At 51.4% G+C, this 18,055-nt stretch overlaps 1 protein-coding gene across 1 annotated transcript in view; it reads left to right on the top strand.

Annotated features, from left to right (window-relative positions):
- The first annotated feature begins 10,009 nt into the window (after positions 1–10,009).
- The window catches only part of LOC105480569 (transketolase), a 30,309-nt gene continuing 22,263 nt past the window's right edge, over positions 10,010–18,055 (top strand). The window contains exon 1 of the mRNA XM_011739644.2: positions 10,010–10,207. Within this exon, the coding sequence (XP_011737946.1) occupies positions 10,101–10,207 (107 nt within the window). The 5' untranslated portion in view covers positions 10,010–10,100. The remainder of the gene's footprint in view (positions 10,208–18,055) is intronic.

Genomic DNA, 18,055 nt, shown 5'->3' with positions numbered 1-18,055 from the left:
GATAGAGGCAATAAATGTGAAAGGAAAAAGAGGGAAAAGTCTTGTGTACTTGGGTAGGCTGGCTCCCAGCAGAGTTGAGAAGCTGGTGCGTTTTTCTCCTGTCTCCAGGCTCCCTTTCCTCCCCTTTGTTTCCCTCTCATGGTGTTCTTGCCCAGTCCCATGAACCTGGAGTTTGTAGACATCCTGGTGAAAGTGATTTGCAAAACTCATCTCAGAATTCTCTCCTCTCATTGCACTTCCCTTTGCTACTGGCCAGAGGGGTCCAATATACTCCCACCCCCTACACAAAATTACCCAAAAAAGTTTATGGATCTATGACCTGAAAACTATTGGAAGTCTTCCAGCCCTGCTAAACCTAGTTGGATTTGCTTTTCCCAGACAGAGAATGGCCCCAGGGGGCTCTGACTCAGCACACAGGGCCTGGCACAGGGGAGAATTCAACCTCTGCATGTAGCAAGAATAAGCCTCTTTTACAGATATGATGAAACAGGACCAGAGAAAGGGCTCCACTGAAGGCCATGCAGGTTTCAGGCTCCCTCTCTCCTCTCACTCTGTCAATCCCACAATGGGACCTTGCCAGTTGGAAGCAAAGGTGATGAGTGGCAGAACCAGACTTTCTGGTTAGCCCTCTGCCAAATATGTATCCAGATCTCTGGCAAAGCTGCCACCCTCCTCTCAACACCTGCTGAGGGCTCTGGTTCAGGAGATAACTCACCAGGAGGACAAGATTTAGGCACGAAAATGTTAACTGCAGGCAATATCCAATGATTAACAGCCAGAAGGGGTCTGAGCACTCAGTCCTAAGGAATGGTTAATAGATGAGGACACGGCCCTATGATGGGACAATGCACAGCTAGTAAAGACGGTTTATTTGAAGAATTTTGAAATGCTAATGAGAAAGTATAGGGGGAAAATGGTTTTACGTGATCCTGACATTGGAACTTTTTTTTGTGTGTGTGTGAAAGAGTTTCGCTCTTTCACCCAGGCTGGAGTGAAGTGGCACGATGTTGGCTTACTGCAACCTCCACCCCCCAGGTTCAAGCAATTCTCCTGCCTCACCCTCCTGAGTAGCTGGGACTACAGGCGCACATACAACCTCCTGAGTAGCTGGGATTACAGGTGCCACCACCACACCCAACTAATTTTTGTATTTTTTAGTAGAGATGGGGTTTCGCCATGTTGGCCAGGCTGGTCTCAAACTCCTGACCTCAGGTGATCTGCCCACCTCAGCCTCCCAAAGTGTTGGGATTATAGGCATGAGCCACTGCGTCCGGCTGACAATGTATTTTTTAAAACAAGGAATTCACAATAGCAAACATACTGAGCAATGACTGTCTTCAGCCTTGTCTGACAACCTGAAGTACACAACCCCCTACTTTGCAGCCCCTCTCCAGTCCCTGACCCCTGACCCTGACCCTGTTTTATTTATTTATTTATTTTTGAGACAAGATCTGGCTCTGCCACCAAGGCTAGAATGCATTGGCTCAATCATGGCTCACTGCAGCCTCAAACTTCTGGGCTCAAGCAAGCCTCCCACCTCAGCCTCCCAAGTAGCTGGGACTACAGGTACAATGCCACCATGCCCAGCTAATTTTTAATTTTTTTTTAAATGGAGTCTCGCTCTGTTGCCCAGACTGGAGTGCAGGGGCACGATCTAGGCTCACTGCAACCTCTGCCTCCTGGGCTGAAGCAGTTCTCCTGCCTCAGTCTCCTGAGTAGCTGGGACTACAGGCATGCGCCACCACACCCAGCTAATTTTCGCATTTTTAGTAGAAATGGGGTTTCACCACGTTAGCTAGGCTGGTCTGGAACTCCTGACCTGAGGTAATCCACCCACCTTGGCCTCCCAAAGTGCTGGGATTATGAGCCACCACGCTCGGCCTAATTTTTTAATTTTTAATTTGTAGAGACAGGGTCTCACCATGTTGTCCAGGCTGATCTCATGCTCCTGGCCTCAAGCGATCTTCCTGCCTTAGCCTCCCAAAGTGCTGAGATTACAGGTGTGTGTGAGTCACTGTGCCTGGCCTATTTTCTTCATAACAATTATATGTAATAAATCAGTATTTGTCAAATGAGCAAGCAACTTTAACAGTAGTCCCTTTTGTGTGGAATAGTGTATGATTTTAGTTCACCTTGAAATTTTCTGGGCCAAGCATGGTGGCTCACGCCTGTAATCCCAGCACTTTGGGAAACTGAGGCGGGTGGATCTCTTGAGCCCAGGAGTTCGAAACCAGCCTGGGCAACATGGCAAAACCCCATCTCTACGCCAAAAATACTAAAAAATTAGCCGGGCATGATGGTGCGTGCCTATAGTCTCAGCTACTCATGAAGCTGAGGTGGGAGAATCCCTTTGAGCCCAGGAGACAGAGGTTGCAGTGAGCCGAGACTGTGCCACTGCACTCCAGCCTAAGCAAAAGAGCAAGATCCAGTCTGAAAAAAAAAAAAAAAAAAAATTCTGTACTTTCAGATTTTTCCAATGACTATGTTTTAGTTCGATAATCAGAAATTAAGTGTTTTTAGTCCGGGCGCAGTGGCTCACACCTGTAATCCCAGCACTTTGGAAGGCCAAGGCTGGCGGATCACCTGAGGTCAGGAGTTTGAGATCAGCCTGGCCAACAAGGCAAAACCCCATCTCTACTAAAAATACAAAAATTGGCTGGCCAAGGTGGCGTGTGCCTGTAATCCCAGTACTTTGGGAGGCCCAGGTGGGCAGATCACTAGGTCAGGAGTTCCAGACCAGCCTGGCTAACATAGTGAAACCCTGTCTCTCCTAAAAATACAAAAGTTAGCTGGGCACAGTAGTGTGTGCCTGTAATCCCAGCTACTTGGGAGGCTGAGGCAGGAGAACTGCTTGAACTCGGGAGGCTGAGGTTGCAGTGAGTTGAGATCGTGCCACTGCACTCCAGCCTAGGCGACAGAGCAAGACTCTGTCTCAAAAAAAAAAAAAAAAAAAAAAATTAGCTGGGCCCGGTGGCGCACGCCTGTATGCCCAGCTACTCAGGAGATTGAAGCACAAAAATTGCTTGAACCCAGGAAGCGGAAGTTACAGTGAGCTGAGATTGCGCCACTGCACTCTAGCCCACAGGACAGAGCTAGGCTCTGTCTCACAAAAAAAAAAAGAAGAAAAAGAAGAAGAGGAGGAGGAGGAGGAGGAAGAAGAAATTGAATGTTTTTAAAAAACAAAAATAAATTGAGTACAAGAGAAATCAGACATTCTGTGAATGAGTTGAACAATTTGTGTTCTCAAATGGCAACTACATTATCAAAAGAGGCATTTCCCTAAAAATGCCTCCAGAAGGAAATTTCAGGTATTGGGAGGAGAGATAGATGTATTAAAACTCAGTCAACCTACATGCCTCTTTTGGGTACTCAAGAGCAAGGCTGTCTACTCGGCACAGGAGGGCAGGAGCTGGACACTCACTCCACGAGGACTCCTCCCAGGCCGCTGCAGGCGGCCAGCCTTGGATACGAGTCAAAAACAGTGTCCTGAGGACCCAGAGCTGATGTTGGCTCCATTGCAAGCCCTGTGCTGACTTGGGGCTCCCAGACGCTGGCCCAAGCATGTTCCAGGAGCACACACGTGGGCCCAGCCCTGCCAAAGCGATGTCCAGTGCTGTCACTCAGGAATGCAGCTGCCCAGGGCCCATTCATGCCTCGTCAGTGCCCGCTCGGTGAACGTGCAGGAGCACATCAGGATGGCATTGCTCTAAGTTTTATGTGGATAGCAAAGCAAGGACAGGAGAGGCACCATCAAGCTCCCACTGCCTGGGGGTTTGTTCCCAACCCAAAAACATCCAGGGCAGCAGCCTGACTTATGAAACATGGGAGCAGCTTTACATAATCACAGGAAACCAAGAGAAAATGTGTGCTCACAAAAATGCAACCTGCCCCTAACTTCACTAGCTATTTTTTCAAGATAGAATTTTATTTTGCTTTTTTTCTTTTTCTTGTGTGTGTGTGTGTGTGTGTGTGTGTGTTTTGTTGTTGTTGTTTTGATATGGAGTTTAGCTTTGTCTCCCAGGCTGGAGCACCGTGGAGTGATTTAGGTTTACTGTAACCTTCACCTCCCAGGTTCAAGTGATTCTCCTGCCTCAGCCTCCCGAGTAGCTGGGACTACAGGCTCCCGTCAACATGCCCAGCTAATTTTTGTATTTTTAGTAGAGACAGGGTTTCACCATGTTGGTCAGGCTGGTCTGTAACTTCTGACCTTAAGCGATCCACCTGCCTTGGCCTCCCAAAGTGCTGGGAGTACAGGTGTGCGTGCCCGGCCTATTTTGCTTTTTTTCTGATTAAAAAGTCAACCATTGGCCAGGTGTAGTGGCTCACAACTGTAGTAGCAGCACTTTGGGAGGCTAAGATGGGCAGATCACCTGTAGCCATGAGTTCGAGACCAGCCTGGCCAACATGGAGAAACCCTGTCTCTACTAAAAATACAAAAAGTAGCTGGATGTGATGGCAGGCACCTGTTATCCCAGCTATTCGGGAAGCTGAGACAGGAGAATTGCTTGAAACCAGGAAGCTGGGGTTGCAGTGAGCCGAGATCGTGCCACTGCACTCTAGCCTGGGTGACAGAGAAAGACTTTGTCTCAAAAAAAAAAAAAAAAAAAAAAAAGTCAACCATGTACATTGCCAATAAATTCCAACAAAAGAGAAAAGGGTAAATAAAAAACTGAAAGTCCCCCCAATTCCCACTCTCCAAGCCTCCCACGGTTTGTGAACCTGTCCCTGCAGACTCTCTGCGTGCCCATGTAAACTTACACACACCTACAAGCGTGCGCACAAGTGCACAAAGGCACACGTGTGCTTTTATTTATTTTTGACAGAAATAGGATCACCCTCTATCTGCTGTTCTCTACCTTACTTTTACCCCATTAACAACGTATCACGGGCCTGGTGCAGTGGCTTATGCCTGTAATCCCAGCACTTTGGGTGGCTGAGGCAAGAGGATCACTTGAGCCCAGAAGTTCCAGCCTGGGCAACATAGTGAGACCTTATCTCTTAACAACAACAAACATGTGAGAGGGTGTGTGAGCATCATCTGTGAGTGTGAGTGTGTGTGTGTCAAACAGTTCCTGCAATCTGGGATTCCTCATGCTTGGCCCAAGTGCAGCCCCTCTGGGTCCCCAAAATACAGGGGACATGAAGAGGTGGGACATGACTTCCCGACACTGCCAGTCTCTTATGCCAGGTGACCCTGCCCAGTATGGTTAGACCAGTCCTGGCATTTCAGGCTGAAGGGCAATTCAGAACTCTCTGCTCCACATTCCACTCTAGGCAGCCACTAGAATCCATCAGCACTGTCTCGGTGATCAAAGCCATCGCCCAGTAACAATACTGGGTGGTATGGCACCCCTCAGGACCCCAACCCCCCTCAGGTCCCTTTTAGTGATCCTGGAGATCCCTGGGGAGTGGCTGTGGGGGACTCTTACGTGGGGACTCACACTGTCCTGGCTCCTCTAAGGGTGACCTTCTCCCTAGTGCTGCACAGGTCCTGGGGGACAGCTCAGATTCCAGCATGTGGCTCTGCTCTCAGGTCACTGTGGCCTCTGCTGGCACCTGATGCTGGCAGTAGGACATTTCTGCCACTTCCTACCCTCCAACAGAGCACCTTTGTGTCTCGGTTTCTGGAAAGGTCGGAATGAAGGACACCAGTCTGAGTGGCCAGATTCCCTCCCCTGAGGCCTCCCTGATGCCTTCTCTGCTTGGGGGCAGCCCTAGCACTTGCTGGCTCTGTGTCCTTGGGCACATCACTTGACATTCATGCTTTCATTCTGCAGGCATTCATTGAGCACCTATTGTATATGAGACACAGTTGTAGTCCCTGGGGATAGAGCCAGGGACAAAAGATCGTATCCTGGCTCTCCTGGAGCTGACAAAAGATCATGCAGATAGGCAGAGACCCCTGCAGAGACCAAGACAGGCAGTGTAATGGGAAGCATGGCTCTAGACCCAGGCCATGTGAGGAGCCTCAGGAAGGGCTCTGCTGGCTCAGGGAGCAGCCTGTGCAAAACCTCTAGGAGGGAGAGGGCTTGGTGTTTTTTAAGGAATTCGAGGTCAGTGTGGCTGAGATGGGTGGGGCTGTGGGACCTGATTTTTATCGAAAGGGTGGAGGAAGGACAACATGGGAGTTAAACTGGGGAGGAAGAGTTCTCTGGCAGCCATGGGAAAGGTGAACAGGAGGCTGAGAGAGGATGGGGCGTGAGGACAGCAGGGAGCCAGATTTAGCCGGAAGCCAGACAGGTTTCCAGGACTTTCTTCCAAGTGTCATGTGACTTCAGAGGTGTGAGGGTTTGAATAAAGACCCTGGGACCTGGGGACAAGGGAACCACCCTGGACAAACTGGGTGCTAGCAACACCCCCAGCAAGCCTAGGATTCTGTTTCTGAAGCTGGCCTTTGGGAAGACCAAGAACTCTTGAAATAAGGCTGAACTCTTGGGCCCTGTGAAAACACTCAAACTCTGTTTTTCCTCTGTTCTCACACCACAACAATTAACACAAAAGACTTCTGTGATCAAATGTGTGGGGGTTTCTCCCCATGCACCAAGCAAGCAAGCAATTCTGCAGCGACACCAGCTGGGTGTCCTCCAGCTCTATTCCATTCTGATGCTAATTACCTGGAGACAGCCTCAGAAACCACAGGTTGAGGATTTAGTCCTCCAAAACCACCTCCTCCTTCCCGTGAGTTCCACGATCGGGACTGACCAGCTTCAAGTTGGGGTTCCCACCACTCCCTCTTTGGGTTCAATTAATTTGCTAGAGCAGCTCTCAAAACTCAGGAAAGCACATTTATCGGTTAGTTACAAAGGATATTTTAAAGGAGACAAACAGCTAGGCAAAGAGATACACAGACGGAGGCCTGGAAAGGTCCCTAGTGAAGGAGCAGTTGTCTCCATGGAGCTGGAATGTGCCACCCTCCCAGCACGTGGATGAGTTCTTGTTCACCTTCCTGTGAACTTCCATGTGTTCCGCTGTCCAGAAGCTCCTGAACCCCGTCCTCTTGAGCCTTTCTTGGACATTTCATTGGATACACATGATTGACAGCCTTGTGGAAATGTGATTAGACCAAAAGTATATGATCTAATGCTAATTGACTGAGTGGGGAAACCCAGCAAGACCTGTGTGTCCTTACTCTTCTTGGCATCCCTGTGAAGCTCACTGTCTGCTGTAAGGGCAGACCCTTGAAACCCTTTGAAAGCTCTGTGCCTTCCAACTCTGTGGCCCTTAGGACAGAGGCTCCCTAAGGGAGAGGCCTCAATTTCCCCATCTGCCTAACGGGACTCATCCTTATCACTCTGCACCCACTCTGATCTTCCCTTCTCATGGGTATGGGACAGAACCCCTTCTCATGGGGGTCTAATGACCTACAATTACACGAGGTTGGTGAGAGAACTTATTTATGGCCAGCTCCAAGACAGACCGGCAGGAGAAGATCCTGCCAGGGGAGAGAAAGGAGCAGGTGAAAGGAGGGTAGGCAAAGGCCTGAGAGACTGTTTCTGGGCTCTGTTCCTGAGGCCTAAAGCACCCCAATGGTATAACAAGGGTTTGGGGGAGTTCTAAGTCAGGGACCCATATATGCGTATCATAATATCACAGGCCCCATTCATGTGGAACCTCAAGAGGAGAGGAAGCCGCCCTGAGGTCCCTGGAGCCCCAGGTGGTGGGGAGGGACAATTTTATTTCCATTACTCCTAGATCCCCAGAGCCATGGTGAGTTCTGTGCCATTGTCAGAGACCAGAGTGGGTGCAGAGTGATAAGGATGAGTCCCATTAGGCAGATCAAGAAATTGAGGCCACTCGCTTAGGAAGCCACTGTCCTAAGGGCCACAGAGTTGGAAGGCACAGAGCTTTCTTTTTTTTTTTTTTTTTTTCTTTTTTTTGAGACGGAGTCTCGCTGTGTCGCCCAGGCTGGAGTGCAGTGGCCAGATCTCAGCTCACTGCAAGCTCCGCCTCCCGGGTTCACGCCATTCTCCTGCCTCAGCCTCCCGAGTAGTTGGGACTACAGGCGCCCGCCACCGCGCCCGGCTAGTTTTCTGTATTTTTTAGTAGAGACGGGGTTTCACCGTGTTAGCCAGGATGGTCTCGATCTCCTGACCTCGTGATCCGCCCGTCTCGGCCTCCCAAAGTGCTGGGATTACAGGCTTGAGCCACCGCGCCCGGCCAAGGCACAGAGCTTTCAAAGGGTTTCAAGGGTTTGCCCTTTTTCCAGACAGTGAGCAGCCTGAGGGCAGAGGTGGCACCTGCCAGGCCTCTGAGGGTGGCACACTCTGGGGACCCCCTCCAATCCTAGCCCGTAGTCCTCACCAGCCAGACACCATAGGGCCAGCCTCTGCGGGCTGGGCCAGCGGGAGCCAGGTGCTATGGGATGCCATACTTAGGGTCAGATTGGGCATCTGGGGGTCAGGCCAGCAGAGGAGCACCTGGAGGTGAGCTGGGGGACTCACTCAAATTCAGTCCATTGCCTCATGACTCAGCTCTCTGAGTATGGGCAATGCAGGGAGGACATAGAGGACACAGGGCGGCCACTGGTGTCTCTTGGCCATCTCAGGGTTTTAGCTCCCTGCCCAGACACCCATTTGAGGGTCTTGCCTTTATCTTTCCTCTGTCAAATGGAGCTTCTTTCTCTGTAAAATAGGCATTGTAGGCAGTATGTACCTCACTGGCCAAGTGTGGTGGGCGGATTGAATGAAACAGTGTCTGTGATGAAAGTCCCTCCCTAATCCCACTCTGGAGAGCCTCATCCCTCTGGGGACCATGGGTTCTGATAACAGTAGTGGTGGGTGCCCCTGTCCCTACAGACCTGGAAGCAAACCCAATAATCTCCCTAAGAGTCGGCAGTGTTTCTAGGCCCTAATAATTTGTAAAGGGTCTTCCCCTAGTAATTTCTCAGTTATCATCACCTGGCACTGTCATGGCTACCACTATCCTACTCTCATTTTCAATAATCCCCCTCCCCTGTGCAGGGCTCTAAAGCCCTGAGTGTTTGGGCATGGTGGCTTATGCCTGTAATCCGGCACTTTGGGAGGCAGAGGAGGGCAGATGGCTTGAGCCTAGGAGTTTCAGACCTGCCTGGGTAAAGTGGTAAAACCCCATCTCTACAAAACATACAAAAATTAGCCGGGCGTGGTAGTGTGTACCTATGGTCTCAGCTACTTTTGAGGCTGAGGCAGAAGGATCACTTGAGCCCAGGAGGCTGAGACTGCAGGGAGCTGTAATCACTCCACTGTACTCCAGCCTGGGTGACTGTGGGTGACCCAGTCTCAAAGAAAAAACATTTTTTAATTATTAAAAAAAAAATAGGGCCGGGTGCGGTGGCTCACGCCTGTAACCCCAGCACTTTGGGAGGCCAAGGTGGGAGGATCACCTGAGGTCGGGAGTTCGAGACCAGCCTGACCAACATGGAGAAACCCCATCTCTACTAAATATACAAAATTAGTTAGGCGTGGTGGCCCATGCTTGTAATCCCAGCTACTCGGGAGGCTGAGGCAGGAGAATTGCTTGAACTCAGGAGGCGGAGGTTGTGGTGAGCCGAGATTGCACCACTGCACTCCAGCCTGGGCAACAAGAGCGAAACCCAGTCTCAAAATAATAGTAAAGTCCTGCAATCTCTTGGGCCTGGGGTTGGTCGGCTGGGGTCAAGCCTGGCACCCACCAGCCTTGCGACCTTGATTGCCCTTGCCAAGCCTCAGTTTGTCATCTCTAAAATGGGATTAGCTGTGACAATTCCACGGAGGACTGTGTGGAGGAGGGAGACTGAGAGGCCTTCGAGTCAGGAGCCAAGCCTTGAACCTTGAGTTGTTCGTTGTGTTATTATTGGTGTGTGTGGTTAACTGCTAACCTCGCAGTCCGCAGCGGCCCAGCGCCTAGCCGGGCAGCGGAGGGGAGCGGGCAGGCGGCGGCCCCAGGCGGGGCGGGGCCGAAGGCCTGGGGTGATCCGAGCCCCGCCTCCTCCCCCTGCCCCGCCTCTCCCCTCCCCGCCCCGCCCCGCCCGGCGTCTTAACGCGCCCCCGCCGGGCGCCCGGTCTCGGCAGCCGCCTGTAGTCGCTGGAGCCGCCGCTACCTCTGCGTGTCCGCGTGTGCGCCCGGTCCCCGCCCGCCGCACCATGGAGGGCTACCACAAGCCTGACCAGCAGAAGCTGCAAGCCCTGAAGGACACGGCCAACCGCCTGCGCATCAGCTCCATCCAGGCCACCACGGCGGCGGGCTCTGGGTGAGTGTGCGGCGTCGGCCGGGAGCGCGGCTCGGGCGGGGCCGGGGTCGTCTGCAGCGGCCAGAGTCGCCGCGGGCTCTGGGTCGCGCTGCGCGATGCCAAGACGAGGAAGGTGGCCCGGGCGCCGTCGGAGGGCGGAGACGCGCCTCGCAGGGCCCCGGGCTGCAGGCGGCTTCCGCTGCGTCGCTCTCTCGCCCTACTGCCCGGGCTCGGCCGCGTGGGCCTCTGGTCCTCCGTGCGCCTCAGGCCGGCTCTGCCCCACGCTGTTCGCGGGCCTCGCCGCTGCACGGTGGCGCGGGGGATGGGCTCGCGACTCGCCAAGTCTCCTCTAGGGCGATGCCGGGAAGGCCACCATTATTGCTATTCTAGAGAACGCGGCCCTCTTAACTCTCCCCACCACCTGGCTGTATGGACGCCGCCGGGAGTATTCTCCCTTCCAGATGGGGAAACGGAGGCTCCGAGTTAGTCAGCTGCCCAAAGTTACACACAGGGAGATCTGGCATTTGAGCGCCAGCAGTCCGACTCTAGAGAGCCTGTTTTTTTAACTCCTCTTGCAGGAGACTCGGGGGCCTGGCCTCCCCACTTCAGACTACGCTCCCCTACCCCTGTCTCCTGCCACCCGTGGGTTGGGTCTGAGTTTGGAGCAGGGAGCTGCTGATACGCCAAGCAGCGGCGGGGCTGACTGGGGAAAGAGGAGAGGAGGACGGTGCACGTGGGTGCAGAACCCTGGCATCCTTTGTAAAAAGGAGGTCTAAGCTTTGACCTGGGGCGGGAGGAGGCGGAGGGGAAGGAGACTGAGAAGGCTGAGCGCCGGAAGGACGGAGTTCCAGGGCCCTAGCGCCGGGAGTGAAGTCCTGGGGTAGGGCCAGCCACCAGGTTCTGTATCTCCGAGGCAGGAGCTGGCGTGCCCATGCCCCAAGATCCTTCCCAGGCCAGCCCTTTTGGCCCAGAATGTGGACAAAGGCAGTTGCTGATCCAAAGGAGCCTCCTCTTCTGTAGCGGAGACAGGGATAATTAATGAAGGCCACCGTTCATGCAGCTGGAGGTGTCCACTGGGGGTGGGTGAGGGGGTCAGCCGGTGAATTACTTCAGAGCCTGCTTCCCGCACTGTAATGCGGGGACAGTAACGGTACTTACCACGCTGGGTGGTTTCAAGGACTCCACTGCTCTACTTGGAGGCTGCTGTGAGGCCACAGTGCCAGCAGTGTGCCGGGCTCATGACAGGGTTGTGAGGGCTGCGTGGTGGATAATTTCCCGGGACCTTCCCAAACGAGCTCTGTGTTTCAGACAGACAAGATTCTGGCTTCTGGCCAATTTCATTCAGGATATATTATTAAGAAATAAATCTATTCACCTTTCTGGGTGGATACTTATTCACTCTTTGTGCCTTTAAGACACCCTGTTCTCAGAAGGGATTAGATGTCTTTCGAAAGCCCTTCCCCCACCCACTCCCCCACCCACTCCCTTGCACACTTTGGACCTGTTAGTTCTCCTGGGTTTGTATCAGTCTTACCACTTATGTGGGGTATCCCCTTCCTGGGCAGGGGCCTGGCTTACTCTCAGCTCCCCCTTTGCCAGCCTGGCACACGGTAGCTCTGCACACCTTGTGTTGCTTGTTTGGTACTGTTGGACCTGCTACCTTTGGCCGTTTCAGGGGGTCTGAGGTCTAGCTGGAGAGAGGCAGCAATTAGCCAACTAAGTAGTATTGCACATCTGAGCATCTTACAGGGCTAGATAAAACATGCAGATGTTTACAGGGTTCCTGAGCTCCCCAGTAGGTATCTGGTATGACACAGCATGATCATTCGTTGCATCCTGAGAATAACCCTGTGAGATAGATTGTGTTGTATTCACATTTTATAGATGGGGACACAGGCTAGTGTGTTAAGTTATTTGCCCAAGCTAGTAATAGGTGGCCGTTCCATACTGTCTGGTTGGGGCTCACGCTGTCAGGAATGCTTCTTGGCAGGGCATGGTGGTTCATGCCTGTAATCACAGCACTTTGGGAGGTCGAGGTGGGAGGATTGCTGGAGCCCAGGAGTTCCAGATCAACCTGGGCAACACAGTGAGACCCCATAACTTAAAAAAAAATTTTTTTTTTTTAATTTTGAGATGGATTCTTGCTCTATCGCCAGGCTAGAGTGCAGTGGTGCAATCTCGGCTCACTGCAACCTCTGCCTCCTGGGTTCAGGTGATTCTTCTGCCTTAGCCTCCTGAGTAGCTGAGACTACAGGTCCCTGCCACCGCACTGGCTAATTTTTGTATTTTTAGTGGAGACGGGGTTTCACCATCTTGGCCAGGCTGGTCTCTAACTCCTGACCTCAGGTAATCCACCCGGCTTGGCATCCCAAAGTGCTAGGATTACGGGCATGAGCCACCACCCCTGGCCAAAATTTTTTTTTTAATTGGCTAGGTGTGGTGATGTGTACCTGTAGTCCCAGCTACATGGGAGGCTGAGGCAGAGGATCGCTTGAGCCCAGGAGGTTGAGGCTGTAGTGAGCCTTGAACATGCCACCACACTTCAGTATGGGTGACAGAGTGAGACCCTGTCTCCAAAAGAAAAAAAGAAAAACCAAGAAAAGAAAAATAGTTGGGCATGGTGTTACATGGCTGTAATGCCAGCACTCTGGGAGGCCAAGGCGGGAAGTTCGCTTGAGGCCAGGAGTTCAAGACCAGCCTGGGTAACATAGCAAGACCCTGTCTCCAAAAATAAATAATGGTTCAGCCAGGCGCAGTGGCTCATGCCTGTAATCCCAGCACTTTGAGAGGCGTAGGTGAGTGGATCACCTGAAGGTCAGGAGATCGAGACCAGCTTGGCCAACATGGTAAAACCCTGTCCCTACTAAAATACAAAAAATTAGCCGGGCATGGTGGGGAGCACCTGTAATCCCAGCTACCCAGGAGGCTGAGGCAGGAGAATTACTTGAACCCGGGAGGCAGAGGTTGCAGTGAGCTGAGATTGCACCATTGCACTCCGGCCTGGGCAACATAAGTGAAACTTCTTCTGAAAAAAAAGGAATGCCTCTTGGGCAAGTGGTCTGTGCCAGGCTAGAGAATGGTGAAAAAGGTGAAGGGGAAGGCCAGGTACAGCCGTGGTGGATATTAGTCAGCTTGAAAGGCACTTGGAGAGAAATAAGATTTACCAATGTAGGGTGCTCCAAAAGAGCGGAGTGTCAAGTGGGTCTCCTAGTTCTTTGTTAGACAAGGTCTGATTTCCTCACCGCCTTTACCCCTCCGGAAACATACTGTGGTGACTGTGAGTTACACCATGTTTACATTGTAATACCTTGGAGGGAGAAGCTCACTGAACTCAAAAAGTATCCATTTGCAAAAGAAAAAAAGATTATGTAAAATACAGTAACTGTGTGTGTGTATATGTTTAAAATATGCAAAAAAGGAGGGAAAATTTATTTTTCAGAAGGAAATAACATTGCTATGCAACCCATATTTTGAAAGGTGTGTGCCAAGAGTATGTGTGTGTACACACACAAAAGCTAATCAAGGAAGACTTGAGACACAGGCAGTGTTCTGTTTCTGGTCCCCAGATGTTTATCTTGAGGCCCACTGTTCCCTCACTGCAATGAGGCATAGAGTGAAGGCTCAGTCCGGAAGCCCTGGCCCAATCTGGGCTGTAGTCACAGTTAAAGTGACAATTTGTCAGAATGTCCCCTTTTCTGGGAGAGTTCACAGGACTTTGATCCAGTCCTTTTTCTTTTTTCTTTTTTAAAGACAGTGTCTTGCTCTGTCACCCACCAGGTCTGGAGTACAGAGGCACAGCCATGGCTCCCTGCAGTCTTGAACTCCTAGGCTATAGCAATCCTGCCCCACCCTTCTGGGTAGTTGGAACCACAGGCATGTGCTACCATGTCTAGCTTTGGTCCAGTCTTTTGCTGGCCACTTACTGAGACAGGATTCGTACGTTCTGTCAGTGAGGACCCAGGCTCGTTTCTCGAGAGCTTTCCCATTCCTGTGCCATCACTGACCTGTGTGCAGTGAATCTCACCAGGCCCAGGAAGCAGGGACACTGGCCTCTGTCAGGAGTTGGGCCTGGAGGTGAAGGGGCAGGCCTCACAGAAGGCTTTTGTTGAGGCAGCACCCACAGTGGCCAGAGCTTCTCTGGGGTCATCTCCTTCCATGGGCTGAAGGAATTGTGGCAAGGGTTCAGCTCATCCTGAATTTAAAAAAAACAAAACCCCAATGGCCTTGTCAGAAGTGACCTGGATGCTGAGGCTGGTGGCAAAGATTTCTCAGTTCTCACTTACCAGGGCCAGATGGTAGTGTTATCCAAACAGTACAAGTGTCATCTGAGGACTCCATCACAGTCAGGCCTGATTCAAAAGGGAAGGTGGTCTCTGCTTTCCACAAGTCCCCCAGGGTTTCTGACCCACAGCTTTGGGGAGGGTAATGTCTGGCCAGGCCTGGCTGGTGGACACAGGAGATGAGTCTAACCCTGGCTCTGTTCCTAGTGGCTGTGCCTTTGACAGAAAGGCCCTTCCGGCCAGGTGCGGTGGCTCATGCCTGTAATCACAGCATTTTGCAAGGCCAGGGTGGGAGGATTGCTTGAGCCTGGGAGTTCAGGACCAACCTGGGCAACATAGTGAGACCTCATCTCTACAAAAGAAAGAAAAAGCTGTGCATGTGCCTGTAGTCCCAGCTACTTGGGAGGCTGAGGTGTGAGGATCACTTGAGCTCAGGAGTTCAAGGCTGCAGTGAGCTATGATCATGGCTCTGCACTCCAGCCTGGGCAGCAGCAAAACCCTGGCTCTTAAAGAAACAAAACAAAAAAACCTTTCTATCTCAGGGTCTCAGTTTCCTAGGCTGGAATGCTGTGGCATGATCTCTGCTCACTGCAGCCTCCGCCTCCTGGGCTCAAATGATCCTCTCACCTCAGCCTCCCAAGTAACTGAGACCCCAGGCATGAGCCACCGTGTCTTGGCTAATTTTTGTATTTTTTTGTAGAGTTGAGGTTTTGTCATTTTGCCCAGGCTGCTCTCAAACTCCTAGGCTTAAGCGATCCACCTGCCTCAGCTTCCCTAGAGTGCTGGGATTACAGGCCATTTTCTCCATCTTGAAAGGAGAGGTTCATGGATAGGTGATTTCAAACTGGGTGCCTCAGGAGTGGGGCTGGGGATGGAGTGAGTGGGCTCTGGGGTCCCACCACCCGCTATTGCTGATTTTACATCCTGGTGCTCTCTGTGCCCTTGAAGTGGCTGGGATTATATCCCAGTTTACCCAGCTCTGCCATCGGGGTGCTTTGGCTGAAGGCTTGAGGGCCTCCTGGGGTCTCTGGCCCCATGTGACCCCGCCTCTCTGGGCCTGTTTCTCTTTTTGGGCTGCCTCAGAACCCATCCTGGCTCTGACGCAAGAGCATGGCGGTTGAGATTGCCCCAGCAGCAGCATTTCCCCACTCAGTGTGAAGACACTGGCTGCCTTGGGGTGGCTTGGTTCTCTGCCGGAGTGACCTGTCCTCTGCAGAGCTGGTGGTCGGTGTTTTAAGAAACTGAAAGCGAAGTACAGCACCTGGTTAGGATCTGGCTGAGACTTTCTCGTGGCTTCCTATGGACTCTAACTGATCTCCAACCCCTGCTGTGGCTCTGATCCCTCAACATTCATTGCCTCTTGAGGCAGGCTTGTTGTCACTGTCGCCTAGTTCCACAAAATCAGGAACTCCCTTCTTGCCACAGACCAATTATCTGCCTTGGGTGTTGGGGACACTCCTAGAGGTCAGGGACCTGCACAGAGCTGGGTCCTCAGGCAGGCTCTGCTCCTGCCCTGAATGGCGAGGCAAGGTAGGGGAGAGAGGATGAGCTGGGAGCTGGGGTGAGCCCATCTGCAGATCGGTGTTGCTCAGAAGTCAGTTGCATTTGTGCACTGGGTGGAATCTCCGAGGACTGCACAGCTGGAAGGGAAGTGTGGACGCCCAAGAGCTTCCTCTACTGAGCTCTCCTAGCACCTTTTTCTTCCATTTATTTATTTGTTTGTTTGTTTGACAGTCTCGCTCTGTCGCCCAGGCTGGAGTGCAGTGGGGCGGCAATCTTGGCTCGCTGCAACCTCCACCTCCAAGGTTCAAGCATTTCTCCTGCCTCACTCTCCCAAGTAGCTGGGATTACAGGTGTATGCCACCACCACCCAGCTAATTTTTGCATTTTCAGTAGGGATGGGGTTTCACCATGTTGGCCAGGCTGGTCTCAAATTTCTGACCTCAGGTAATCCTCCTGCCAGCCTTGGCCTCCCAAAGTGATGGGATTACAGGTGTGAGACACCGCTCCAGGACCTTTCTTTTTTAAAAACAAATTTTTAGGCCAGGTGTGATGGCTCAAGCCTGTAATCCCAGCACTTTGGGAGGCCAAGATGGTTGGACCATTTGAGGTCAGGAGTTCGAGACCAGCCCGGCCAATATGATGAAACCCTGTCTCTACTACAAATACAAAAAAATGAGTTGGGCATGGTAGCAGGCACCTGTAATCCCAGCTACTCGAGAGGCTGAGGCACGAGAATCACTTGAACCTGGGAGGCGGAGGTTGCAGTGAGCCAAGATTGCACCACTACACTCTAGCCTGGGTGACAGAGTGAGAACTTGTCTCATAAATAAATAAATAAATATATAAATAAACATAAAAACAAATTTTTAGCAGCTTGATTAAGGTATAACTGGCGTATCATAACATTGTAAGTGATTTTAATGAATTTGCAGAGATTTACTACAAAAATTTACCACATCTCTTAAAAGATCTCTTCTGGACATTTGCTGTCACTCCCCATTTCCACCCCCAGTCCTGGGCAACCACTAATCTAATTCTCTGTCTCTAAATTTAGCTCTTCTAGACATTTCATGTAAATGCAATTATACAGAATGAGTTCTTTTGTGTCTGGCCTCTTAGCATAATTTTTAGAGGGTCATCCATGTTGTAACATGAATCAGTACTTAGTTCCTTTTTTTGGGGGGTGGGGGGCAGGATCTCCACTGTGTCCCCAAGCTGGAGTGCAATGGCTCAGTCATGCCACACTGCAGCCTCGACCTCCTGGGATCAAGTAGTCTTCCCACCTCAGCCTCCTGAGTAGCTGGGAGGCACTCACCACTATACATAGCTAATTTTTAAAATTACTTGTAGAGACAGGGTATGTTGCTGAGCCTGGTCTCAAATTCTGGGCTCAAATCATCTTCCTGCCTCCGCCTCTCAAAGTGCTGGAATTACAGGCATGAGCCACCACGCCCAGCCCTTCATTTGTTTTTATGGCTGAATATTCTGTTGTGTGGACATACTACATTTTGTTTATCCATTCACCAGTTTTTTTCTTAGCATTTTGCTCTTATCCTAGCTCTGCTGCTGGCAGGCTGTGTGACTTTAGGCAAGTCACTTACTTCCTGTGGACCTTAGTTCTAATATTTACCGAGCAATTGCTAATTTCTATGCACGGTCACGGTGCCATGTTCTGTACACACACACTACATCATTCAGTCAGATTCTTCTTTTACCTCATTTTGATAGTGAGGAAACTGAGGCTCAGAGAGGTTACAGTCCCAGGGTGACTAGGATACATCATGTATTCATTTGTGCACTCAGTTTGTCCCTGGTACTCTTCAAGCCTACGGATACAACAGTGAAAGGCCCAAAGCTCTGTCCTCAGGGAGCTTGTATTGCAGTAGGGTAGACAGGCAATAATCACCTAATGTCAGGTGGCAAGCATGAGTGAGGGGAAGAAGAGCTATTTTAGATAGCGTGGTCAGGGAGGGCTTCTTGGAGGAGGTGACATGGGGCAGAGATCTGAAGAAACAACCTGAGGTCTGGAGCCAGAGGTTCCTTCCGGGCAGAAGCCAGCTCAGGTAGTTCAGAACACAGGAAGAAC

This window comes from Macaca nemestrina, chromosome 2 (assembly GCF_043159975.1).
Source record: "Macaca nemestrina isolate mMacNem1 chromosome 2, mMacNem.hap1, whole genome shotgun sequence".
Taxonomy (NCBI): domain Eukaryota; kingdom Metazoa; phylum Chordata; class Mammalia; order Primates; family Cercopithecidae; genus Macaca; species Macaca nemestrina.
The sequence above is the reverse complement of the archived record's forward strand: the minus strand, read 5'-3'. Positions and strand labels throughout refer to the sequence as shown.